Raw genomic sequence first — 27,099 nt, 5'->3', positions numbered from 1 at the left:
CAAAAATTATTAACATAAAATATGCTCTAAATCCTTCTAAATTATGTATTTCTCTCTTCATTCATAATTGATTGCTTCAGGTCTCATGCTATATTACGTTTTGTTAGCTCTTGCATGTATTATGTTGAATTGGTTTTCAGTGATTATAAAAACACATTTAATACCAATTGTAAAATGATGATGAATAGAATACTAATTGTTTTTGACGACTCCTTGATCTTGGTCTATGTGTAGGCTATTCAGTGACCTGTACAATCATGTATTCGGAACAAGGTAGTTTTATCTACACAGTTTTCCAATACTTATAATAACATATGTGAACATGTCAAGTGTAGTTATTAATAATGTACTGTATCTGTGTTTACTGTGTAATGCAAATGAATGACATCATGGTTACCAAAGCAGTTAGAGAGTAATGGTGTAACTATGAGGTGCAATATTGTATTTCTACATTTTCTTAGATGAGTAACACAGCATGCACCAGAAGGAGAGGTACCAAGAGGGGAACATTCTATTTGAAGAAGGCCCTAGCGTGATTAACGTTCGTAAGCAGGTTCATAATTTAATCTTCTGTAAATCAGCTATAGGAGGACGGACTCATTGTAATGGCTGGAATGTAATAAATGGAACGGAGTCAAACATGCAGTTTCCATATGTTTGATGTGTTTGATACCGTTCCATTTATTCCATTTCAGCCATTACTATGAGCTGTCCTTCTATAGCTCCTCCCACCAGCATTCTCTCTATCAAACTGATTTACAGATGATTAAATCATGAACCTGCTTCTATTAATACTTAATATTACTTCATATGAAAGGGGTCACAGTAGAAACAGACCCCCATGCACATGGTGCAAGCATTCACTCCCTTGCAGCTGGAAAAAAAAAGTAGCTGCCTAAAACGAGGCTCATCCTTTTGACACTAAATCGCCCGAGTGCCTTTTCATCTGCTGGTCTCAGATGTAATTATTTATGACAAGTTTCACCCGGTGTTTGAATGAAACAGAACAGGCCTATGCCCTACAACCACTCCTACATATTGAATAGCAGCGGTGCCCACTGGAGAAGATACTCGAGCTTCTTCACTCTGCAGTACCTAAAAAATCATAGTCCAACGAGGCTTTGAAGAGACTGGTTTGAATTCTAAATCAGCTCGAGGAAAGACAGAGAGGTAGAACCATAATCTGACACAGCATGCCCTCTCCTAAAATCAACATAAGAAACTAAACTATTGTCATTTAGCAAGGAAAAAGGGAAAAAAGGGAGAATCTCAGACTTGATAATATAATAATAATAATAATAATAATAATAATAATAATAATAATACTTGATGGTGTTATAGACTTGATGGTGTTATTATCTCCCTCTGTGACAAGGCACTTGCTCTCCGTCCAACCACATCTTCCATGACTTACATACTTACATACTCTGCTGAGTAACGTAAGGCACTCTGCCATATAAAGTATAGGGAGAAATATTGAGCTGCTACATTTTCAAACAACATCCAGGATTTGCTTCTAGCCAAAGATGGTGTGGAAAGACTGCCCCTCCACTGAACTGCCCTCTGTTGTGCCATTGGAGAAATTATGATATGTCATATAGGAAACATGAAAGAAAGACCTGCTCACTTTCTGAGAGCTGCATGCACAGCCAACCATATGGTTAAAGCTATAAGTACCACATAAATATGCAAGGCACCCTCAGCACCCACACAGGCTGAAAGGAGGTGAAATGGCACCGGAGACATTCAAAATGGCGCCGGAGACATTAAAAAATGTAATATCATATGCTTCACGGAGTCGTGGCTGAACAACAACACTATCAACACACAGCTGGCTGGTTATACACTGTACCGGCAGGATAGAATAGCGACGTGTGGTAAGACAGAGGGCGGTGGACTATGTACTTTTGTAAATAACAGCAGGTGCACAATATCTAAGAAAGTCTCAAGCTATTTCTCACCTGAGGTAGAGTATCTCATGATAAGCTGTAGACCACACTATCTACCTAGAGAGTTTTTTGTAGCTGTATTGAATGAGCTGTATTCTGCCATAAGTAAACAAGAAAACGCTCACCCAGAGGCGGTGCTCCTAGTAGCCAGGAACTTTATTGAAGGGAAACTTAAATCTGTTTTACCAAATTTCTATCAGCATGTTAAATGTGCAACCAGAGGGAAAAAACTCGGGACCACCTTTACTCCACATACAGAGACGCATACAAAGCTCTCCCTCACCCTCCATTTGGCAGATCTGACCATAATTCTATCCTCTTGATTCCTGCTTACAAGCTAAAATTATAGCAGGAAGCACCAGTGACTAGATCAATAAAAAAGTGGTCAGATGAAGCAGATGCTAAGCTACAGGAATGTTTTGCTAGCACAGACTGGAATATGTTCCGGGATTCCTCCGATGGCATTGAGGAGTACACCTCATTAGTCATTGGCTTCATCAATAAGTGCATCGATGACGTCGTCCCCACAGTGACCGTATATACATACCACAACCAGAAGCCATGGATTACAGGCAACATCCGCACTGAGCAAAAGGCTAGAGCTGCCGCTTTCAAGGAGCGGGACTCTAACCCGGCAGCTTATAAGAAATCCCGCTATGCCCTCCTACGAACCATCAAACAGGCAAAGGGTCAACACAGGACTAAGATCAAATTGTACTACACCGGCTCTGACGCTAGTCGGATGTGGCAGGGCTTGCAAATCATTATAGACTATAAAGGGAAGCACAGCCGAGAGCTGCTGAGTGACACGAGCCTACCAGACGACAAACTACTTCTATGCTCGTTTCGAGCTAAATAACATTGAAACATGCATGAGAGCACCAGCTGTTCCGGAAGACTGTGTGTCACGCTTTCCGCAGCCGATGTGAGAAAGACCTTTAAACAGGTCAACATTCACAAGGCCGCAGGGCCAGATGGATTACCAGGATGTGTACTGAGAGCATGCGCTGATCAACTTGCAAGTGTCTTCATTGATATTTTCAACCTCTCCCTGTCCGAGTCTGTAATACCAACATTTCTTAAGCAGAACACCATACTGCCTGTGTAAGCTGCATAAATGACTACCAACCTGTAACATTCATGTCTGTAGTCATGAAGTGCTTTGAAAGGCTGGTCATGGCTTACATCAACAACATTATCCCAGAAACACTAGACCCCCCAAATTTGCATACCTCTCCAACAGATCCACAGATGATGTAATCTCTATTGCACTCCACACTGCCCTTTCCCACCTGCCCTGAATGACGGGTCGCCACTGTATACAGGAGTTATGCTACACAACGAGTTGCTCTGCTAGGTGGGGGGATAGAGAGGGTAGAGAGGACCTGTGCTTGCCATACTGCATGGCCTTTGTATTTCAAATAAAATAAAATACAATGTTATCAGTCACATGCGCCCGAATACAACAATCTTACAGTGAAATGCTTACTTACGAGCCCCTAACAAACAATGCAGTTTAAAAAAATAGGAATATGAATAAGAAATAAAAGTACCAAGTAATTAAAGAGCAGCAGTAAAAAATAAATAATAGCGAGACTATATACAGGGAGGTAGCGGTACAGAGTCAATGTGTACATGTAGGTAGAGTTATTAATGTGACTATGCATAGATTATAACAACAAAGAGTAGCAGCGGTACACATTGATACACTGTGATTCATTGGCAGCTAAAGAAATGAGCACATATAACTCAGAGATGGCCTATAGACCAATGCAGCAGTAAGCCTATAACTTTATCGTCAACTCAGTAAAATATACTGAACAAAAATATAAACGCAACATGCACAATTTCAACGATTTTACTGAGTTACATTTCATATAAGGAAATCAATCTATGAATTTCAAATGACTGGGCAGGGGCGCAGCCGTCCATGGGCGTGGGAGGGCATAGGGCCACCCATTTGGGAGCCAGGCCCATCCACTGGGGAGCCAGGCACAGCCAATCAGAATGAGTTTTTCCCCACAAAAGGGCTTTATTACAGACATAAATACTCCTCAGTTTCATCAGCTGTCCGGTTTGCTGGTCTCAAACGATCTGCGAAGAGTGTGCCAAGCTGTCATCAAGGCAAAGGTTGGCTACTTTGAAGAGTCTCAAAAATAAAATATATTTAGATTTGTTTAACACTTTTTTGGTTACCACATGATTTCAAATGTGTTATTTCATTGTTTTTATGACTTCACTATTATTCTACAATGTAGAAAATAGTACAAATAAAGACAAACTCTGGGATGAGTAGGTGTATCCAAACTTTTGACTGGTACTGTATGTGGGGTGTTTCTGGCGGTGGCTCCCGATAGTGGCTAATATTTAACATGATACAAATTGTAAAATAAAACTGAGAAAAGCTTGGTTATATAATCAAAACAGTCCATAGCTTGGATTTCCAAATTAATCTATGCAATTTATGAGGGCACACAATACAAATTCTGAATATTGCCACAGCTATATATAACATATTTCACTGTGGAAAAGGGGCCCAATACATGTCATGTTGATATGATTTTCAGTTTGCTTCCGTATGGCTGGTTTCACATTCGTCTCCAGGGATTTTTATTTTACCTTTATTTAACTAGGCAAGTCAGTTAAGGACAAATGCTTATTTTCAATGACAGCCTAGGAACAGTGGGTTAACTGCCTGTTCAGGGGCAGAAGAACAACAGATTCTTCTGGGGGTTTTGAACTTGCAACTGGGGGTTTTGAACTTGCAACCTTCTGGTTACTAATCCAACGCTCTAACCACTAGGCTATCCTGGATGATCATGAAACATAATTTAAAAAAATTGCTGTGTATTTACAGTCCCATTTTCCAAACGGATTACTCATTTACCCAGCTCTTCTCAATAGCTATCAATTTATAAATCACAGTGCACGGAGAATGCTGTAATTTCTGTTGATTTTTCCACTTAAAACCGGCAGTTTTGCTCGACTTTATTCATGGCTTCCTCATGTGTAAACGTGATGAAATTATGAGGGAATTAAGTCAGGGTCAGAATATGGCTTATCTGTAGACTCACTTCCACCACACCTTCATTTATTCGAGCTACACGTCAAACAAATAGTGGGTGAACAGCATGCTATACTCATACTTAAAGTCAAGGTCAGAATACGCATAGAGATAGAAGCGCATTAAAAGGGAATTACGTTCCATTTACACATGCTTAATCGGGTTCATGGGATTATTGATAGCAATAAATATTTGTGCAAACAATCATCAATTTGTGGGGGGAGAAATGGCAGGAAATGTCCCACAATGTTACACAAACTAGCTCTGTGGCTTTCTCAAAGTGGAAGTTACAATTGTCTTATTCACTCTCACATAAGAGACCTCACTACAGTGCATTCGGAAAGAATTTAGACCCCTTGACTTTAAGTAAAAAGAAGAAATTGATTCTAAAATGGATTTTTAAAAAAAATCCTCATCAATCTACACATAACACTGCATAATGACAAAGCAAAAACAGGATTTTAGAAATGTTTGCAAATGTATATGTATATAATTTTTTTTATATTAAATATAACATTTACATATGTATTCAGACTGTACTTTGTTGAAGCACCTTTGGCAGCAATTACAGCCTAGAGTCTTCTTGGGTATGATGCTACAAGCTTGGCACACCTGTATCTGGGGAGTCTCTCCCATTCTTCTCTGCAGATCATCTCAAGCTCTGTCAGGTTGGATCGGGAGCGTCGCTGCACAGCTATTTTCAGGTGTCTCCAGCGATGTTCGATCGGGTTCAAGTCTGGCCTCCGGCTTGGCCACTCAAGGACATTCAGAGACTTGTCCCGAAGCCACTCCTGCTTTGTCTTGGCTGTGAAAAATATGTTTAACTTTTTGCTGTGTAAAAACTCTGACAAAAGCGATCAAAGTTCATTTGAGTTTCCTCTTTGTTAATTATTCTGCCCCTCACAAAAAAACGTAATGTGAAAAAGTAGATTTTCAGCCAGGGCCTAATATTCTAAGAGCTGATTTGGGTTGGGCCGGCCCGGGTTTCTGATTTGAGCAACATTGTGACCTATGTTTGAGACCAACGAGTGGCCGTGTCTATGTGAGAAGCGTGCCAGCATCTCTCACATAACTAAAATAAGATTCACACATGATCTCTCTAACTCTCTGCTCTGACAGACATGAACCTGCAACTCTCATCTCACCAGCGATGCACTTCATAATTTATTTTCTTATCAAATCGAGTGAAGGGTTAAAAAGGAACTGCAGTACCTCTGATAAATGTAAATACATTTGGCAAAGTTATATAATTACTGCGGTCTGTTCAGAAAAAAAACGAAATAATTCAGAATGGCCTACTACACCATGAGCAGGCCTATAGCCACAGAGGCCCAATAACAATGCCCGGGCTACCAAAATATTTACAAAGTAAACCAAAAGCGAGATAGGCTTTTGGCACGAGCCCATCAGCCATCACCAGCGAGTTAGCTGCGTGTCATTGGGCGAGCTAGTGAAACTGGAAAGCATTTTTAGGACTATAATTTTCTCCTCATATTGTAGCCTAAAACATGTATCTCCACACACCTAGGCCTAGGCTATTGATGGATTCAAGAAAAAGTTGTTATTATTGATCTCAGATTCTCAGTTTGTCAGTGTCAAAGTAGCCTGCCATTTCATAATTTATTTGTGCGGCATTAAAAAAGATTCTGCCAATGTCATGTGTCATGTAAAATTGTGTATAATTGCATGAAATGTGTTTACAAAAGGCCACATTTGTCACGCCCTGACCGTAGAGAGCTTTTTATGTCTCTATTTTGGTTTGGTCAGGGTGTGATTTGGGTGGGCATTCTATGTTCATTTTCTATGTTTTGTATTACTTTGTGTTTGGCCGGGTGTGGTTCTCAATCAAAGGCAGAGCTGTCTTTCGTTGTCTCTGATTGAGAACCATACTCAGGTAGCCTTTTCCCACCTGTATTTTGTGGGTAGTTGTTTTCTGTTTTTGTGTCTGCACCAGACAGAACTGTTTCGGTTGCGTTGGTTCGCTTTGTTTTTCAGTATTCAGATCTATTAATAAATCATGAACACTTACCACGCTGCGCTTTGGTCCACTTCTTCAAACAGCCGTCACAACATATTTCTGGGACCCTAGAATACAAAAAATGTTCCCCATGTGTGCAACTTCTGTAAGTGCCTCTACTCCACTGCTCTGTGTCACTTTTTTCTCATGTGTTCAAGTACCTCAACTTCAGAACACCCCAGGTTAATCCCGTCTCGCACTCACTTTTCAGCACCGGAGAATCTTGTTTCTCATGGTCTGAGAGTCCTTTAGGTGCCTTTTGGCAAACTCCAAGCGGGCTGTCATGTGCCTTTTACTGAGGAGTTGCTTCCGTCTGGCCACTCTACCATAATGGCCTGATTGGTGGAGTGCTGCAGCGATGGTTGTCCTTCTAGAAGGTTCTACCATCTCCACAGAGGAACTCTGGTGCTCTGTCAGAGTGACCATCACGTTCTTGGTCACCTCCCTGACAAAGGCCCTTCTCCCCCGATTGCTCCGTTTGGCCAGGCGGCCAGCTCTAGGAAGAGTCTTGGTGGTTCCAAACTTCTTCCATTTAATAATTAAGGAGGCCACTGTGTTCTTGGAGACCTTCAACGCTGCAGAAATGTTTTGGTACCCTTCCCCAGATCTGTACCTCGACACAATTCCGTCTCTGAGTTCTACGGACAATTCTTTCGACCTCATGGCTTGGCTTTTTCTCTGACATGCACTGTCAACTGTGGAACCTTATATAGACAGGTGAGTGCCTTTCCAAATCATGTCCAATCAATTGAATTTACCACAGGTGGAGTCCAATCAAGATGTAGAAACATCTCAAGGATGATCAATGGAAACAGCATGTACCTGAGCTCAATTTTGAGTCTCATAGCAAAGGGTCTGAATAATTATGTAAATAATGTATCTCTCTTTTTTTTTAAATGTTACTTTTTTTTCAAATCTTTTTACTTTATCCCCTTTTCGTGGTATCCAATCGTTAGTATCTTGTCTCATCACTACAACTCCCGTACGGGCTCGGGAGAGATGAAGGTCGAAAGCCATGCATCCTCCAAAACACAACCCAACCAAGCCGCATCCAACACAGCGCGCATCCAACCCGGAAGCCAGCCGCACCAATATGTCGGAGGAAACACCATGCACCTGGCGACCTGGTTAGCGTGCACTGCGCCTGGCCCGCCACAGGAGTGGCTAGTGCGATGAGACAAGGATATCCCTAACGGCCAAACCCTCCCTAACCCAGACAACGCTAGGCCAATTGTGCGTTGCCCCATGGACCTCCTGGTCGCGGCTGCGACAGAGCTTGGGCTCAAACCCAAAGTCTCTGGTGGCACAGCTAGCACTGCGATGCAGTGCACTAGACCACTGCACAACCCGGGAGGCCTGTTTTGTATTTATTTTTAATACATTTGCAACAATTTCTAAAAACCTGTTTTCGCGTTGTGCAGTATAGTGTGTAGATTGATGAGGGGGAAAAAGTAATGGAATCATTTTAGAATAAGGCTGTAAGGTAACAAAATGTGGAAAAAGTCAAGGGGTTTGAATACTTTCCAAATGTACTGTATTTAAATAATTCTGGGAAGTCAGAGTGGGGATTTCTTGACTAATAATGGGCTACTTCCTATAAACTTTCCAGCCTTTGTTTAGATTTACTTTGCTCGTATCTTATACACACTCAGGCAGCATGGAAAGGATTGGATTTTTTTGTCCAATACCAGTTAATTAACAAGGATTTAGTGAGAATGGAAAATAATGTAAACTATTTTCAGCAACAATTGCCAAAAGTAGCATTAGGGAATTGTAATTATTGTACTCCTTTCAAGGCCATAATTGCTGTAGGATTTGCATGGGAATTTAGAGTATGTCCATTGTTCACTCTGACATCATTAGAACACCAAACTGAACATGGCTAAAATCCAAAAGTTGAAAATGTACCTGTTTATATCAATGCTGGTTTGTTGTGTTTGGTGGTGGAATTCTGTGGAAGCATTGGTAGTAGTATTTAGGTAGTAATACCTAAATAGAGAGTGAATTAAAAAATGACTTAAACCTGTGTCCATCAATCCTCATTCTTTTAACAGTTGCAGCACATTCTCACATTTGATTCTGAAAGCAGTATGACATACATCCTAATGATTAACTCATAATTTGCCGTGGTCTTGGTCAATTCCTTCAGTTGCAAACAATAATGTATTTGTTATTTTCTTATTGGTGAAACTAGCAATACTTTTACCTGGGTGCACCTCTACTGCTTAATACCACCTTCCACATCACTCTCTCTCTCTCTCTCACACACACACACACACACACACACACACACACACACACACACACACACACACACACACACACACACACACACACACACACACACACACACACACACACACACACACACACACACACACACACACACACACACACACACACTCACTTCAATTACTTCCTACTTCTGCACATAGACTCGGTACTGGTACCCCGTGAATATAGACAAATTATCATTACTCATTGTATATTTATTAATCTTGTTATAATTGTTCTATTATTTCAATTTTTTCTCTTTGCCTTGTTGGGAAGGGCCTGCAAGAAAGAATTTCACTGTTAGTTTTCACCTGTTGGTCTACAACTGTTGGTCTATTTGACTCACACACTTCTCCCTCCACTCACCTGGCAAAGGAAGCTGGCCACCTGAGCTGAACTCCAGTCCTCACACTGCTCCCTGGTTGGCAGGTTCATTACTGTCACCACCAAATGGAGCTCTGAAGTCCAGGCTCTAATTGGAAGTGATGGACTTACCTCTCTCACACTCCGCTACTCCACTACAGCCCACATCAGGAAGGAGGAGTGGAGATCTCTCACTGGGGCAGGCCATTCTCTCTCTCTTTTTTCTCTCTCTCTCTCTCTCTCTCTTTTTTCTTTCTCTCTCTCGTGTTCTATTTATGAAACCCTTATGGAAAAAAAATGCAGTCAGAGTGCAGTATAACTGCAGTAGGCTGCAAGTACTGCATCCAAAATAACACCGTTGTTTTGCTGCAGTAATTTTGCTATGCAATTGCAGTTAAAGTGCAGTAGGACTGCAGTTCAACTGCAGTACATTGCAGTTATTCTGCAATTACTGCATCCAAAATACCCCAGTCCACTGCAGTTACTGCACTTTTACTGCAGTTTCAAAACTGCAATCTTTTTTGTAAGGGAACAAATGTCACACTTAATCTGCAGGGAGAAAATGGGAAACAAAGACTTCCTCATAGTCAAAGTGAGAAATTACATTTGAAAGTGAACATTTCTGGCTACATGACACAATATTGCTTGACAGCATTATCCTTCTCACAGATGAGTCTGACCTCATCTATATTTTGTCAACCTGTATGTGTCTAAAAGTGTCATGTTTGACTTCAACATAATGACAGCCCACTCAATGTTTGACGCCATAGCCCTTGTCGTCACAAGAAAGAGGAGAGGCAACGCTCTCGAAACTCCATTACATTTGACAACAACAACCTTGTAGTTTTTTGCTCAACAATCACGTTCGATACAGCTGAGGAAAAAAAACGAAGCAATTTCTTTCAGTGAGACAATTATGTAAGGGGAGAGTTTCTTCTTGTATCATCCCCAATATACCCACCCAGCATTTACTGACGGCGACGTCTTTTTTTGGTCTTGTCCGGATTTGTCGTATTTCTTTGGTACAGTCCGGACCAAATCTGAACCAAGCAAATCTGAATCAATCTATGTTTCACACGTTTGGACAGCACAGTGCAGCAGTAGAGCACAGTACAGTAGAGATTTCATAGATCATAGATTTCATAGATACACCAGCAGCTTTAATTTGAGGGACCTAGGAAAATTATGTTGAAGCTAATTTCCTGCAATTCTACGTAGTTTAACAAGACTCATAAAACATTAGTTAGTTATTTAATAATAACAATAAAGGAAAATAGTCTAGACCCGCTTTCCCCAAATGTTCTTCTGCTACCAAATATATATTATTGTGATCATTTATAAGAACCCTCAATTTAATTACACAAATTCTCTTTTACAGAAAGTCAATAGATCAATTGATGGTGACAGTCACACATTGTGTAAGATTACTACTATAAGATTCATATCTTTGACGCCTCAACTTTATAAGGTCATAGCTCAGCTTCGGAATGTTATAGAGACAAACCACACACTGCTCCCTGGTCCGCATGTTCATTACTGTCACCAAATCGATCAGATTTAGATCTGGTCTGCACCGACCAAATGTGTACTTTTTTGGGGACGGGGCTCATTAGAATTATTACCCAGCATGCTTTGCAAGTGTTTTTTTTAACATTAACATTTTGGTCATTCAGCAGACATTCTTATTCAGAGCGACTGCAATCAATTAAGTTACATACAACATATCACAGTCATAGCATGACTGCTTTTCTATAACTGTTACTGAGAACGTAATTGTAGTTGAATTGGTCTGTTGGTTTATTTTTTGGGAGGTTGGACTAATGTGAATATCTTCACAGCCAGTCTTAACCTCTTACACAGTCTGAAACAAATCTACTTTGAAACAAAAGTATACATCTCATACACAAGGTTATGGGCTTCAAAAAAGAATACACCTGTGCCATGTCAGATATAGAGTTGAAATTTATACTTTTTTTTGTTTGTATCCCAATATTACATTATTATGTAATAAACTCGGCAAAAAAAGAAACGTCCCTTTTTCAGGACCCTGTCTTTCAAAGATAATTAGTAAAAATCCAAATAACTTCACAGATCTTCATTGTAAAGGGCTTGGTGTCCACACCACATACCGACTGTTAATTTTGATTTTGACCCACCCCCCTTTTTGTTCAGGGACACATTATTCCATTTCTGCTAGTCACATGTCTGTGGAACTTGTTCAGTTTATGTCTCATTTGTTGAATCTTGTTATGGTCATACAAATATTTACACATGTTAAGTTTGCTGAAAATAAACTCAATTGACAATGAGAAGACATTTGTTTCCATCACAGAAGTATGAAATATAACAAAACCATTTGTCATAGAAACACTGGATTTTCTGAGTATTTCATTTTTTTAATGTTGATTAATTATGAAATTCAAAAAATATTTATAACATCCCACTCATGAGGCCGCTATAGGTAGATTTGTGCATTTTACAGCAGGAAAGGTCTACAGCTTTTGAAAAAGCTAACATGAGAGCATGTGACACGGGCGCACTGATAACTATTCTGTTGCAGTCTTCAGCTGGTTCCTCTTTCCTATATTAAGATGCTTTCAATGTCTGGAGAAGGCGTCTTTTCACATTTCATTCAGCAACTAAAATTCACCTGACATCACTGTCCAGACGCATCTTTTCAAAGTAATTTTGCTTACTCGGTTCACATAAAAATGTAATAAAACTAATGAAACAATTGATTCAGGTCATATCATTTCCTTACTAACGTCACATGCGAACAGAGAGTAATCGTTTAGATATGATTGAAATTGGGTGTGAACTGTAAATGTGCCGACTGTGTGAGTCTTTGCGAGTATGTGTATTTCGTCAGATCACACTGTTGGACTTGGGCCAGCACGGCACACAGCTGAGCGATCGGAGGGAAGTGGGCCGACAATTAGACAAAGCCTAGCCTGTGACACTAACCCTCAAGCATCAGGCTAATGAGAGTTATAGTGGCTGAAGACATTCCATCAGGCAGACAGGCTGGTAGCCCCATGATTGGTTGGTTCACTCTGATCAAGGCATGACATCACAGATTCCCATCAAACCAACTCCTTGAATGCCCTACTCCTTGACGTTTGCAGTTGTGTCTAAAAAACACTATTTTGCTAAATACCATGTTTTTTTTACCCTTTAGTACAGAAATGTTAAACTAACACCACACCCAACCAACAACCGCTATGTTTCTTACGAGTCCGGTGGTCACGTGACTTGTAGCTGCTCTGTGATTGGATGATATAGACCGCAACGTTATATGGGATTTTTACATTTGTTTTGGCGGATCGCAAACAACTGAAAGGTGCATACACCGCCACCTACTGTACTGGAGTGTGAGGCCTCCCTATTAATCTATTGAGCTTATTTAGCCCTGTGTTTCTGCCTACTGTTCTGGACTGTGAATTCATTACAGTTTGTGACACAAAAGGGAAGGGAAAAAGGACTGGGAAAAGGGAAGGAAAATCAACCAGCTCTATACACATTATAACCTCACCATTATTACACTACTTGGCCCCATCTGATCTTAGACCAGGCCAGCAGCCTGGGAGGATGGTACACCATCATTCAACACACCTTGTAAATCCTCTGCAGTAAAATCTTTTACATCCAAGTACTTCTCTGCAGCTGCCACCACAATTTCTATTTTCTGTGATTACATTTCTGCAGTACAGTTGATAACCATTTCTATGAAAGCTAAGCCAACCTTCCTGAAACACATGTTATTCATATCACTCTCTATTGGCCATGGCCTACTTACAGGGAGCTCTTAGGATCCCCCACCCTGGACCCATCTTCCTCTACTACTCTTTTCACTGCATCATCATACGACAACTTCTGTACTTAACTGATCCTGGCAACCTCGACCTGTCTTTCTCTCACCGGACACTTCTGATCTCCAGCACCATGGGTACCCCTTCAGTTAACACACGCATCTTTTTCCTCCTGCTGGATTCCATCTTGAAATATACTTACTATACTAGAAGTTAATGATTACATGTATAAGGAATGTATATGGTGAGGTCAACGGAGGGTGGATAAGAGCTAGGGGTTACGGAAAGTTAGAGTGAGGAAAAAGACAATCACCTGGTTGTGCTCACTAATAAGGTTGGATAGCCGTGGATTATGGAGGAGTGAGGAATTCAGGCCGAGGTCAGTTTGTATTCGGCGTCACTAATAAGGTTGGACAGCCGTGGATTATGGAGGAGTGAGGAATTCAGGCCGAGGTCAAGTTTGATGAAGTGAGAAGGAGCAGTCCTATTACACACACACAACTTATATTTCTGCCTAGCAACAGAAATGTATTGGCTGTCTAGATGTGGAAGGAGTTGACTCCGCCTAGTAGGAGGGTATAAATACTTGTGCTGGTGTAAATATTGCTTTGTCTTTGCAGCTGTTTGACCCAGTGGGTGAATAAACTTGGTTTGAACTTTTACTAGTTGTCCGTTAGGTTCTGACAAACAGAGTGAAAAACTTCGCCCCGATTTAGAGTCGAACTAGAGAGTCAGAATCAGTGAAACAGTAGCCAGCACCGAAAACAAGGTAGACACAGTTCTTACACCTGTTACCACTCATTCTGACATCTTGGGGAGATGAGAGTCATAGGCTGAACCAATTATAGGATATGGACATAGAAAGCCAGGGTGCCAAGTCTAGGTCCAAGAGGCTTCTAAACAGATACTACCCCCAAGCCATTAGACTACTGAACATCTAATCAAATGGCTACCTGGACTACTTGCATTGGCCCACGCCCCCTCTTTTACACTGCTGCTACTCTCTGTTATAATCTATGCATAAGCCACTTTAATAATTCTGCCCACATGTATATATTATCTCAATTAACTCGACTAATCGGTGCCCATGCACATTGACTCTGTACCGGTACCCTGTGTATATAGACTCGCTAATGTTATTTTACCGCTGTTCTTTAATTATTTGTTAAATTGTTTTTATTTTTTGTTGTTGGTATTTTTCTTCAAACTGCATTGTTGGTTACGGGCTTGAAAGTAAGCATTTCACTGTAAGGTCTACACTTGTTGTATTCGGTGCATGTGACAAATAAAATGTGATTTGATTTATTTAGTAGGCCCATTGTGTAACTGCTGGTTGGAAATATATGGGTAGGTTCCGTAAAGAGGGGTCCCGAGTGGGATTAGTCCTCAGCGAGATCCATAGAAATGCATGGTTTAGGGTGGGTTCCGTTAGAATAGGTCCCAAGTGGAGATAGTTTCTGCGAGATCTGTGAGTGACACTACAGTGTAGGGTCAATTCCGTGTAGGACAGGTCCCTTATGGGGTTATTTCCCTGCGAGCTCTGTAAGTGGGACGAAAGTTCCAGCTGCAGTGACTGTGTAGGCCGTAGAGTGTGTGTGTATGGATAGATTGTCATGCTTGTGTACTAGTACAAAAGGTTGTAGCGGTGTAGTCCATATAGAAGGACAAAGGAAGGAAGTGCATACTAAGGAGAATAGGAGATAGCTGAAAACATCTGTGCTTTAAGATGAAACATTGTCAGTGAGTGGTAATGTGGATGGTGATAAAAGGTTGTTTACAAGGTTGCCTACAAGTTCTGGAAGAGAGCATTATTGCTAGTGTATTAGCAGTAGCAATAAGGAGAGAGGTTGACAGATGATGTGGAAATAATAAGATTACTGTAAATAATTTAGGTTATGTGTGTTGTCAACAACAGTGATATTTGAAGCGTGACACTGGTATAAGACATTAGGTCTCTCGTATTCTCCAGTAGTAAATTGGAAGTCACTTCAGTATTGGTTCTAATACAAGGTATCCGGTGGCGTGACCAATTAATAGGCAGAAATACCATAGATATTCTCCGGGGAAGTGGGTATCCCTACCTTGGAAAATTGTAAATACAGTGCGTGTATTAGAGTCGTGAGTGAGGAAATCTAAACATTTACATTTACATTTAAGTCATTTAGCAGACGCTCTTATCCAGAGCGACTTACAAATTGGTGCATTCACCTTATGACATCCAGTGGAACAGCCACTTTACAATAGTGCATCTAAATCTTTAAGGGGGGAGAAGGATTACTTATCCTATCCTAGGTATTCCTTAAAGAGGTGGGGTTTCAGGTGTCTCCGGAAGGTGGTGATTGACTCCGCTGTCCTGGCGTCGTGAGGGAGTTTGTTCCACCATTGGGGGCCAGAGCAGCGAACAGTTTTGACTGGGCTGAGCGGGAACTGTACTTCCTCAGTGGTAGGGAGGCGAGCAGGCCAGAGGTGGATGAACGCAGTGCCCTTGTTTGGGTGTAGGGCCTGATCAGAGCCTGGAGGTACTGAGGTGCCGTTCCCCTCACAGCTCCGTAGGCAAGCACCATGGTCTTGTAGCGGATGCGAGCTTCAACTGGAAGCCAGTGGAGAGAGCGGAGGAGCGGGGTGACGTGAGAGAACTTGGGAAGGTTGAACACCAGACGGGCTGCGGCGTTCTGGATGAGTTGTAGGGGTTTAATGGCACAGGCAGGGAGCCCAGCCAACAGCGAGTTGCAGTAATCAAGACGGGAGATGACAAGTGCCTGGATTAGGACCTGCGCTGCTTCCTGTGTGAGGCAGGGTCGTACTCTGCGGATGTTGTAGAGCATGAACCTACAGGAACGGGACACCGCCTTGATGTTAGTTGAGAACGACAGGGTGTTGTCCAGGATCACGCCAAGGTTCTTAGCGCTCTGGGAGGAGGACACAATGGAGTTGTCAACCGTGATGGCGAGATCATGGAACGGGCAGTCCTTCCCGGGAGGAAGAGGAGCTCCGTCTTGCTGAGGTTCAGCTTGAGGTGGTGATCTATCATCCACACTGATATGTCTGCCAGACATGCAGAGATGCGATTCGCCACCTGGTCATCAGAAGGGGAAAGGAGAAGATTAATTGTGTGTCGTCTGCATAGCAATGATAGGAGAGACCATGTGAGGTTATGACAGAGCCAAGTGACTGGGTGTATAGCGAGAATAAGAGAGGGCCTAGAACAGAGCCCTGGGGGACACCAGTGGTGAGAGCGCGTGGTGAGGAGACAGATTCTCGCCACGCCACCTGGTAGGAGCGACCTGTCAGGTAGGACGCAATCAAGCGTGGGCCGCGCCGGAGATGCCCAACTCGGAGAGGGTGGAGAGGAGGATCTGATGGTTCACAGTATCGAAGGCAGCCGATAGGTCTAGAAGGATGAGAGCAGAGGAGAGAGAGTTAGCTTTAGCAGTGCGGAGCGCCTCCGTGATACAGAGAAGAGCAGTCTCAGTTGAATGACTAGTCTTGAAACCTGACTGATTTGGATCAAGAAGGTCATTCTGAGAGAGATAGCGGTAGAGCTGGCCAAGGACGGCACGCTCAAGAGTTTTGGAGAGAAAAGAGAGAAGGGATACTGGTCTGTAGTTGTTGACATCGGAGGGATCGAGTGTAGGTTTTTTCAGAAGGGGTGCAACTCTCGCTCTCTTGAAGACGGAAGGGACGTAGCCAGCGGTCAGGGATGAGTTGATGAGCGAGGTGAGGTAAGGGAGAAGGTCTCCGGAAATGGTCTGGAGAAGAGAGGAGGGATAGGGTCAAGCGGGCAGGTTGTTGGGCGGCCGGCCGTCACAAGACGCGAGATTTCATCTGGAGAGAGAGGGGAGAAAGAGGTCAGAGCATAGGGTAGGGCAGTGTGAGCAGAACCAGCGGTGTCGTTTGACTTAGCAAACGAGGATCGGATGTCGTCGACCTTCTTTTCAAAATGGTTGACGAAGTCATCTGCAGAGAGGGAGGAGGGGGGAGGATTCAGGAGGGAGGAGAAGGTGGCAAAGAGCTTCCTAGGGTTAGAGGCAGATGCTTGGAATTTAGAATGGTAGAAAGTGGCTTTAGCAGCAGAGACAGAGGAGGAAAATGTAGAGAGGAGGGAGTGAAAGGATGCCAGGTCCGCAGGGAGGCGAGTTTTCCTCCATTTCCGCTCGGCTGCCCGAGCCCTGTTCTGTGAGCTCGCAATGAGTCGTCGAGCCACGGAGCGGGAGGGAGGACCGAGCCGGCCTGGAGGATAGGGGACATAGAGAGTCAAAGGATGCAGAAAGGGAGGAGAGGAGGGTTGAGGAGGCAGAATCAGGAGATAGGTTGGAGAAAGTTTGAGCAGAGGGAAGAGATGATAGGATGGAAGAGGAGAGAGTAGCGGGGAGAGAGAGCGAAGGTTGGGACGGCGCGATACCATCAGTAGGGGCAGTGTGGGAAGTGTTGGATGAGAGCGAGAGGGAAAAGGATACAAGGTAGTGGTCGGAGACTTGGAGGGGAGTTGCAATGAGGTTAGTGGAAGAACAGCATCTAGTAAAGATGAGGTCAAGCGTATTGCCTGCCTTGTGAGTAGGGGGAAGGTGAGAGGGTGAGGTCAAAAGAGGAGAGGAGTGGAAAGAAGGAGGCAGAGAGGAATGAGTCAAAGGTAGACGTGGGGAGGTTAAAGTCGCCCAGAACTGTGAGAGGTGAGCCGTCCTCAGGAAAGGAGCTTATCAAGGCATCAAGCTCATTGATGAACTCTCCAAGGGAACCTGGTAGGGGCGATAAATGATAAGGATGTTAAGCTTGAAAGGGCTGGTAACTGTGACAGCATGGAATTCAAAGGAGGCGATAGACAGATGGGTAAGGGGAGAAAGAGAGAAAGACCACTTGGGAGAGATGAGGATCCCGGTGCCACCACCCCGCTGACCAGAAGCTCTCGGGGTGTGCGAGAACACGTGGGCGGACGAGGAGAGAGCAGTAGGAGTAGCAGTGTTATCTGTGGTGATCCATGTTTCCGTCAGTGCCAAGAAGTCGAGGACTGGAGGGAGGCATAGGCTGAGATGAACTCTGCCTTGTTGGCCGCAGATCGGCAGTTCCAGAGACTACCGGAGACCTGGAACTCCACGTGGGTCGTCGCGCTGGGACCACCAGATTAGGGTGGCCGCGGCCACGCGGTGTGGAGCGTTTGTATGGTCTGTGCAGAGAGGAGAGAACAGGGATAGACAGACACATAGTTGACAGGCTAACTGCTTCTCAGTTTAGCACACATCATGTGTAGACCACCCCCCGTCCTTCACCCGGCACTTATCATTCTAGCGTGTCTTTTTCAGATATCGTCTTCTCAACGGCACATGTAACTTTTGCCTGTCACATTTTGTGGCCCTTGATAATGTCCCGATTTTAATATCCAAGTCGATACTTTTGTTTCTCCCACGTACACAAGTCTCTCACCGGAGCCGTTCTCTTACTCCACTGCTCACTCCACACGCGCTTTTGTTTACTACGGCCCCGGTTTATTGGTCAGTCTCAGATAGAAGTGGTAAAAGTCACTGTCTCTCATTGCATGACTTTGTCGCTCTTTCTTCAGCCGGTTAGGGAGGGTTTTGAGGTTCACACACACTGTTTGTGGACAAATTATTCCTACCATGCATTAAGACACGATCTGACGTCACCTTCCATCATAACCTCAAAACAGTTTAGTTCATTTAATTTCTGTTTCAGGAAATCCAGACAAACATTGACTATATGACGAATAATTACATTAACCATTTCTTAATAACCTTATCTCTACGACAAATGTCAAAAAGCATACAACATACTGTTACTGCTAAAACCATTTTGTAAATTAGTCCATACTCCCTCTACTGGCGACCTCTCGGAAGAGTTACCAGATTGTGAAGTTAGCACCCTAACCCCTCGCAGAATTCCACACTCCATTATCCAATCTGGTAAAATTTGTATGAAAACAAAACACAAAATGAAATCAGCAAAATATACATCACAATCCGTTTGAAGTAACTGTCATCCCTGATTAACATATATTTTCATTTCTATATGCAGACTGAACACAGTACCACTGTATAAGTACACAAAGACCAGGACCTCAGGGAACTGGTCATTTCCCCTTTCGAACATGTGATTCAAAAACATGTTATATCAAAAATAAACATATTCGAATAACTAATCAATTTAGAATTACAACACTTTATAACTCCCTACGGTAATAATAATAATCTCCTAAAGAAATGGTACAATTTGATTAGAGACTGGTGTTTCTCATTCATTTTATAATTAAATGCCCCTGTTCTGTTAATTTCTAGTGAGGTTAATTTCTAATCTCACGAGAGATTTTTAGGATACAGGGCATTCGACACCATTAAAATGTTTCCTGTCCCTTTTCTTTCCCTGTCCTTCAGAAACCATTTAAATACCTTTCAAAACATTTCCATCCTTCTGCATACCCAATTTTACTGAATTGAATAGACCCCATCCAAATAAATTCCACAGTATCAACACACCGCAAACGCATATTCGTAACCAGTAAATGGTGCTGGTGAACCGTAGGTCCAGAACACACATGAACAGGCCTCACATATTATCTGGAACTCGTTTATGGCCTAATCCAGATACGTTAATACCTAAAACTGCCGAATATCACAAACTGCTCTCCCCCTCAATGTCCGAGGACCTTCAAACGAAAAATAATGAAACCCACTCTTTTGGAAAAGAGTGCACATTTCGTTAGCATTCACTATGCAACATTTTAGTCAGCAATCCAAAAGTATTAATTATAAACCAAACCTGTTATTTGTAAATCTGCTGTCCATTATTTAGCATGTACTACCCATAGACACGGCACAATTATTTCTCCACCGAGTGTAACACTGGTCTCCTTACCCCATGATTCTCCATAACCACCACACCACATACAACTATTTCAAGTTCATTTTAGGTTCGGTAACCCCTATACCAATTCCTCGTGACCCCTCCACCCTTTCGACCATTCTAGAATTCTATTCCAGAATAAGACGACATAAAACGTAAATCTATTAAAAATAAAACCACATAAAATGTCTCATGATATATATAAAAAAAATAAGGCTTTCTGAGTTTGCAAGGAGTGTTTGGCCATCTAATTTAAATTTGTTACCTTTAGAATCCATTATTCAACCCAAAATACAGATTGTTCAACCCAGAATACATTTTCCTGCAAATTGAGCCAATTTCTCATTGCAAGGAATCCGCAAAACTTAATCCCTGGCCTAGGCTAGGTAAAACGTGATCTCATACGTCTTCCTCCACATAGAAACTGTAATCTCTATGAACCACTTATTGATCGAACAGAGACTATACATCCCTAGGTGAGAGTTCCATTCTTGCTAATCTCAAAACGATTAGTTGTTGCTCTTTTGAAAAAGATGCAAACTCTTGTATAGTGGCATTTCCTTCGAATGCAGTAGGATCCAGTATCACCTTACACTCATTCTTCCAATGCCTGATAGCTCCCTGTTTTAGATGTGGGACAATCTCCTCACGCTTTGATGTTTTTTCACTACGTTCCTTTGTCTTATCTTGGCCATTGAAACTATAGGTAGTGATTTTCTCTATGGCCCTATTAACCCCTCGCACGTCTGCGATGTGAGAGGAGTTATATTCCATTCTCAAAACATTGTCTTGAATTAAATCTTACTAACCCCGCAAATACCGTTTTGATCACAGGGTTCAAACCTGTCATCAAAGCATAATTGCACATTCTATCAATACACTCCCGTTCCCAGTCTTTCTGTGGTAGCGTACTGGTACTCATTCTGGGTTTATCGTGATGCATTTTTTTGTTGATAGAATCAAAATGTTGGCATATTGAGCTTTTGATTCTATTTTTACGTCTTTATGCCAAGTCATAATAGCCTCCCTGAATTCTTTATTTGATTTGAATTCTCCGTCAGCGGGAAAATATTGTCCAATTTGATCTACTTGATCTACTCTGCAATTTTTCCCATATTCCAGTCGAATTGGTAGAATGCTTGTGCTCTTCTTTCAGCGCCTCCATGGATGAAAACAATTATGCTAGCTCTACATTACAGGGAGAATCGGAGCTGTTTGTCGCCATATCAATAGTTATTATTCCTTAAACTCTCCCGACGGTGTTCAGGGTATCTTAGATTACTTCACTCCCGCCTATAATACACACCTTCTATTAACTATTTTCTAAGATAGCACTACACACTTCCCCGGTAAATAATTAATTGGTCACGACACTTAATACCTTGTATTTAGAACCGATACCATAGTCTCTGCAAATGTATTACAGGAGAATATGGATGACTTATTTCCTCCAATATCCCTATTATTGAAAACACACATCACCAAAATTATTCACACTTGTCTTCCTATTTCCACATAATCTGCCATGGTTCACCACCCCAACAAGGCACAAAACTAACCTCCCATTCACACACACTGTCACGATTGTCATGGAAAGAAGTGGACCAAAGCGCAGCATGGTACGTGTTCATTCCATGTGTTTATTAACCTTTCTACCGCAGGCGCGACAACATTCCACTGAAAGGGCAGCGTGCGAAATTCTAAAATATTTTTTTGAAATATGTAACTTTCACACATTAACAAGTCCAATACAGCAAATGAAAGATGAACATCTTGTTAATCTACCCATCATGTCCAATTTCAAAAATGCTTTACAGCTAAAGCACAACATATGATTATGTTAGATCACCGCCAAGTTAAAAAAAACACACAGCCATTTGTCCAGCCAAAGATAGGAGTCACAAAAAGCAGAAATATAGATAAAATGAATCACTAACCTTTGATGATCTTCATCAGATGACACTCATTGGACATCATGTTACACAATACATGTATGTTTTGTTCGATAATGTGCATATTTATATCCAAAAATCTCAGTTTACATTGGCGCGTTACATGCAGTAATGTTTTGATTCCAAAACAAACGGGGATATTGCAGAAATACTCATAATAAACATTGATAAAAGATACTGGTGTTATTCACAAAATTGAAGATAGACTTCTCCTTAATGCAGCCGCTGTGTCAGATTTCAAAAAAACTTTATGGAAAAAGCATAATCTGAGAAAGGCTCTCAGAGCCCAAAACAGCCAGAGGAATGTCCGCCATTTTGGAATCAACAAAGTTAGAAACAACACCATAAATATTCACTCTTCATCAGAAGGCACTCCCAGGAATCCCAGTTCGACAATAAATGACCAAGGCTCCCTGCCAGACCACTGACTCAAAGAGGTCTCCTGAGCCCCTCCTTTATAGTAGAATCCTGATTCAAGTTTCAAAAGACGGTTGACATCTAGTGGAAGCCGTAGGAAGTGCAACCTCATCCATATCTCAATGTGTATTCAGTAGACCAAGCTTTGAAAAACTACAAACCTCAGATGTCCCACTCCCACCTGATTGGATTTTTCTTGGGTTTTCGCCTGCCATATGAGTTCTGTTATACTCACAGACATCATTCAAACCGTTTTAGAAACTACAGAGTGTTTTCTATCCAATACTAATAATACTATGCATATATTAGCATCTGGGACAGAGTAGGAGGCAGTTCACTCTGGGCATGCTATTCATCCAAAAGTGAAAATGCTGCCCCTTATCCCAAAAAGGTTAACTGAACACCGACAACAACAAAACAAAATACGAACGTGACGTTCTGCAGGGCAAAATAACAACCCGTGCAAAATTAAGAACCCACAAATGAAAGAGGGAAAAAGGACTACCGAAGTATGATTCCCAATCAGAGACAACGATAGACAGCTGCCTCTGATTGGGAACCACACTCGGCCGAAAACAATGAAATAGAAAACATAGAAATAAAGAAACTAGAATGCCCACCCTAGTCACACCCTGCCTAACCAAAATAGAGAATAAAAACCTCTTTATGGCCAGGGCGTGACACACTCACACTCACACCCTACGCTTTTATTGCCACTGAAACTGGGCCTTTTGTCCTCTCGTTACAGTTTTAGCAGGGAACCAACCCCACCCAGAATTTACTCCGCTTGGACTTACCCTTCGCAGGTTTCAGTCTGCGCAGGCTTACCTTCCGGGACTCACCCTATTCTCATAGTATTCACATGAACAATCCCAATCAGAATTTACCCCCTAGGACTTACCCCACAGGTACTAGCCTGCTTGAGTTTACCTTCCGGGACTTAATCTATACTTATAGTACTAGCAGGAACCAACCTACTAGGGATTTACACCCTAGGACTTACCCTATAGGTACCAGCCTGTACGAGTTTACCTTCCGGGACTTACCATCTACCATAAAGCTACTACCGGTCGATATACAATGGGCCTATCGAATTAAACTCAGGCTCTCCAAGTCCGTATCCCATAATTTGTTCAGCCTACGATTCTCATCTCCCAAAGATGTCAAAATAAGTGGAAACAGATATAGGAACTAGCCTACCTAGTTTGTTGCCAGCTCTGCTCCACTGATCTGGACTCTTTGGTTTAACTACAAATCGTCTGTTAGGTTCTAATTTCAGAGTAAATAACTCACGGAGACTAGAGAAGCTTAACCAAGTTGAATTCTTCACAAAGGGTCGACATTCAGACAAAAGCATGTTCTCACCATCACAATTATATATACCCCAATTTGGACACTCCTCCTTCTCTCCAATCCTTACATCTTATGGTTCGACAGGAAGAGGGTAACAGGATACTAAACCCTTATTACTCCCTTCAGGGGATCTGACCTGACCTCCTGACCTCAACCCCTCCTTTGCCTAATCCACAGATGTCCATCCGCTCCCCTATAGCAATCCTGTGATGTCCTCTCGTCCACCCAGCACATTCCACAGCCACTCTGTCCTTCTACAGATCTTACTCCTTTATATACTATGCGTCTGATCTATCATGTCTTTAATATCTCAATGTTCAAAGTTTAGCCCTAATCAAACAATATGAAGTGTTGTTGTTTTGGTTGATTTGCGTTTGTCTTTGCTTCAATACAAACCTCACCAGATTGAGTTTGCTGTCTGGTCGGGATTTCTCCCAAAGGGTTAGCCCTCTAACTCCCTGACCCTGTAACTCTGAGGTGAGGTCGCCAATATGATAAGGGAGTATAAGCTAATTTGTTTCAACAGTGTGTTGTATTTGACATTTGTCTTAGAAATATTTGTATTAATAAAATAAAATGTAATAATTTGTCATACAGTGAATAGTTTGTCTTGATTTCCCAAATCAGACATGCCCTATACTGTTCTTGTAGGTCCAGTCTCGAAGTTATGGTGAGAGTGACTCCAGATGCCATCTAGGTGCATGGAAGAGATAATTCGACCAAGAAGAGTGTGAGCCTCACCCCCTCTAACTGACTGAAGTAATGGCGACAATGGCGTTCACTACGGCCCTGTCCTGCACCACTTCTACCTGAGACCTTAATCCGAGCTAGCAAGGAGTGCGGAATGAGTCCTGAGACCGTGCATGTGGAGTGAGTATGGAGAGAGATCATGTCCAAACTCCTCTCATGCTGCTGGTGCACTGGTCGGAAAATGAAAAAGAAAGAATGGACTGTACAGAATGGTGGTGGAGGCTCAGGTGAGACATTCGTTCACTTGGGAAAAACGGATTATTCCCCAGATATTGAAATCGGGACATTATCAAGGGCCATCAACTTCGACAGGCATGAGTTACATGTGTGCCATTGGGAAGATGTACTGTAACGCTATCGGAAGAAGAAAATTAAGAGAAGTCAGAAGAATGAGTAATGGGAAGGAGGGGGGTTGTCAACTGTAACCGTAATAGATTTAGGGTTGCTCTAAACTGTGTATTTGGGGTATCAGGTTGATTGTGGGGGTCTGCACACAAAAAAATATATAGAGATACCTATCTGTCATTAACATGCCACTCACGACAATGTGAGACAGGGATAAACGGTGGCTGTGATGAGAAAAGTTAATGCTGGTAATATGAGTAGTACATACTGTATATATATTTCCCCCTGCCTGTACATTCTGCCAGTGTCGGTGTGTGATAAGTTGAGAGTCAGGAATTTGATGATAGACTCAAAGTGAAGCACTCAGGACTGTCATTCCAAATTTGGGATGGATAATTTATCAATAGTTCTAATTGTGATTTGGAAAGGAGAGAAGGAGAGAGAGAGAGCGCTGCCCTTAAGCTGTGAGGAGAGCACAAAGTGGTTTCTGAAACTAATTCAATATTCGTAAAAATCCATTGAGTCTAGGGAGGCTTTCCTCCCAGGAAACCTTATCTTTTCGTGTCCTCCGAGAGGGAGGTTATCAGAGAACACAGTAGATGGTAGCGTGGGCTAACCGTAATAGGGACATTGATAGTAGGGGCTTTGTTTTACCATTGACCTCCAATGATGAGGAAGAAGAAGACTGGGTACAACTGAGTGGGATAACAAACAATGTTTTCTAGGTGGCATGGAACATGTGAGTGATCATTGTGCCAGAACTGACTAATTGACTTGAGCATGTCTTAGTATGTTTATAACTATGTGAGTGGCACAGCAGTAGTGATTAACGTGTTATGGGTTAGATGGAATAATCTAGGTGCAAATGTACTTGAGGTCAGAGGCAATGTACATAGGGGACAGAATGTTTGAGGCAGAATGTTTCCATATGACAGATCCTGGTAGGATCGATATCAGTGCATTCTACGGAGTTCCAAAAACCAAGGCATTAACATTACAGGGATTTGGGAAAGCGGAATTTAATATGACTGGGGCGGAGATTTGTGAGGCTCATAGATTAAGGAAGTGGGAAATAGAGTCTCTGGGGAACGATACCACTCCTTGTGTATAGTGATACAGGGGAAAGCACATAGTAGAGGAACGGACAGCTAACTATGCACAATATAGAGACTACTATAAAGTCAAGTGGTGGGAGTAGGTGGGAGTAGCAGAGATAGTGTTGTCATTTCAGACACTATTGTGAACTTTCAGTGAGGGCTTCATCCAAGAAGGTACAACGCTTGAAAGAATAGCCACAGATCCTTGTATACAGGAGGCCACATCACCGGAAGGGAGGTTTGCTGTAATAATAGCATCACATCTCCCACAGAGTGTGATTCAGAAACATGTGACACAGAGTTTTGTACGGTTGGATACTCTTCCAACGCCACTAATCTCTCCCCCATTCCTAACAAACCCGCAAACACTTGACGTATCTCCCAGAAGATTGGGACCAAGTGACTGTAAAAGGAAATTGTTAGAAGGTTGCTGCTTATCAACCGTTGTGACCTAAAGTTCACACTGTAACGAGGGTGTTCACAAAGGGGTGGGGTGTAGATCGGCCTTGGGATGAGAGATGTGTCCCTAACCTGAGCACACGGAAGTATTATCCACAGATACAGACTGTAGCAGAACACAGGATATCAGTGGAGATGTTGGTGTCTAGAAAACTGGGTATGGGTTGGGAGACAATTAGGGAGTATCTGAAATATTAAATTCTTGATCTATTGGTGAACCACAAAGGCAATAGGAGATCAGGAGCAGGAGACAGATTCAATACAATAGCTATTCTCACGGCTGTAGGGACAGCAACTGAATGAGCAGTAGTAGTGGTGAAGGATGCTATAGTAACAGCATAGAACTGGACTACGGCGCAAATGAGGTGTATTTTGAAGCAGTGGGCAGTGTTAGTGGT

At 42.3% G+C, this 27,099-nt stretch overlaps 1 protein-coding gene across 2 annotated transcripts in view; it reads right to left on the bottom strand.

The window, feature by feature from the left end:
* Nucleotides 1-9,791, bottom strand: part of LOC118401584 (B-cell linker protein-like) — a 36,941-nt gene extending 27,150 nt beyond the window's left edge. The window contains exons 1-2 of one of the 2 annotated variants that reach the window (XM_035799223.2): nt 9,671-9,791; nt 8,939-9,019 (exon numbers count right to left, since the gene is read on the bottom strand). Coding sequence is in view for 1 of the 2 variants with exons in the window: in XM_035799212.2 (XP_035655105.1) it covers nt 9,671-9,739 (69 nt within the window). In the remaining variant the exon portion in view is untranslated. The remainder of the gene's footprint in view (nt 1-8,938; nt 9,020-9,670) is intronic. The other variant, XM_035799212.2, reaches the window with a different exon arrangement.
* Nucleotides 9,792-27,099: the final 17,308 nt, after the last annotated feature.

Source organism: Oncorhynchus keta, chromosome 2 (genome assembly GCF_023373465.1).
Source record: "Oncorhynchus keta strain PuntledgeMale-10-30-2019 chromosome 2, Oket_V2, whole genome shotgun sequence".
In the NCBI taxonomy this organism is placed as follows: domain Eukaryota; kingdom Metazoa; phylum Chordata; class Actinopteri; order Salmoniformes; family Salmonidae; genus Oncorhynchus; species Oncorhynchus keta.
The sequence above is the reverse complement of the archived record's forward strand: the minus strand, read 5'-3'. Positions and strand labels throughout refer to the sequence as shown.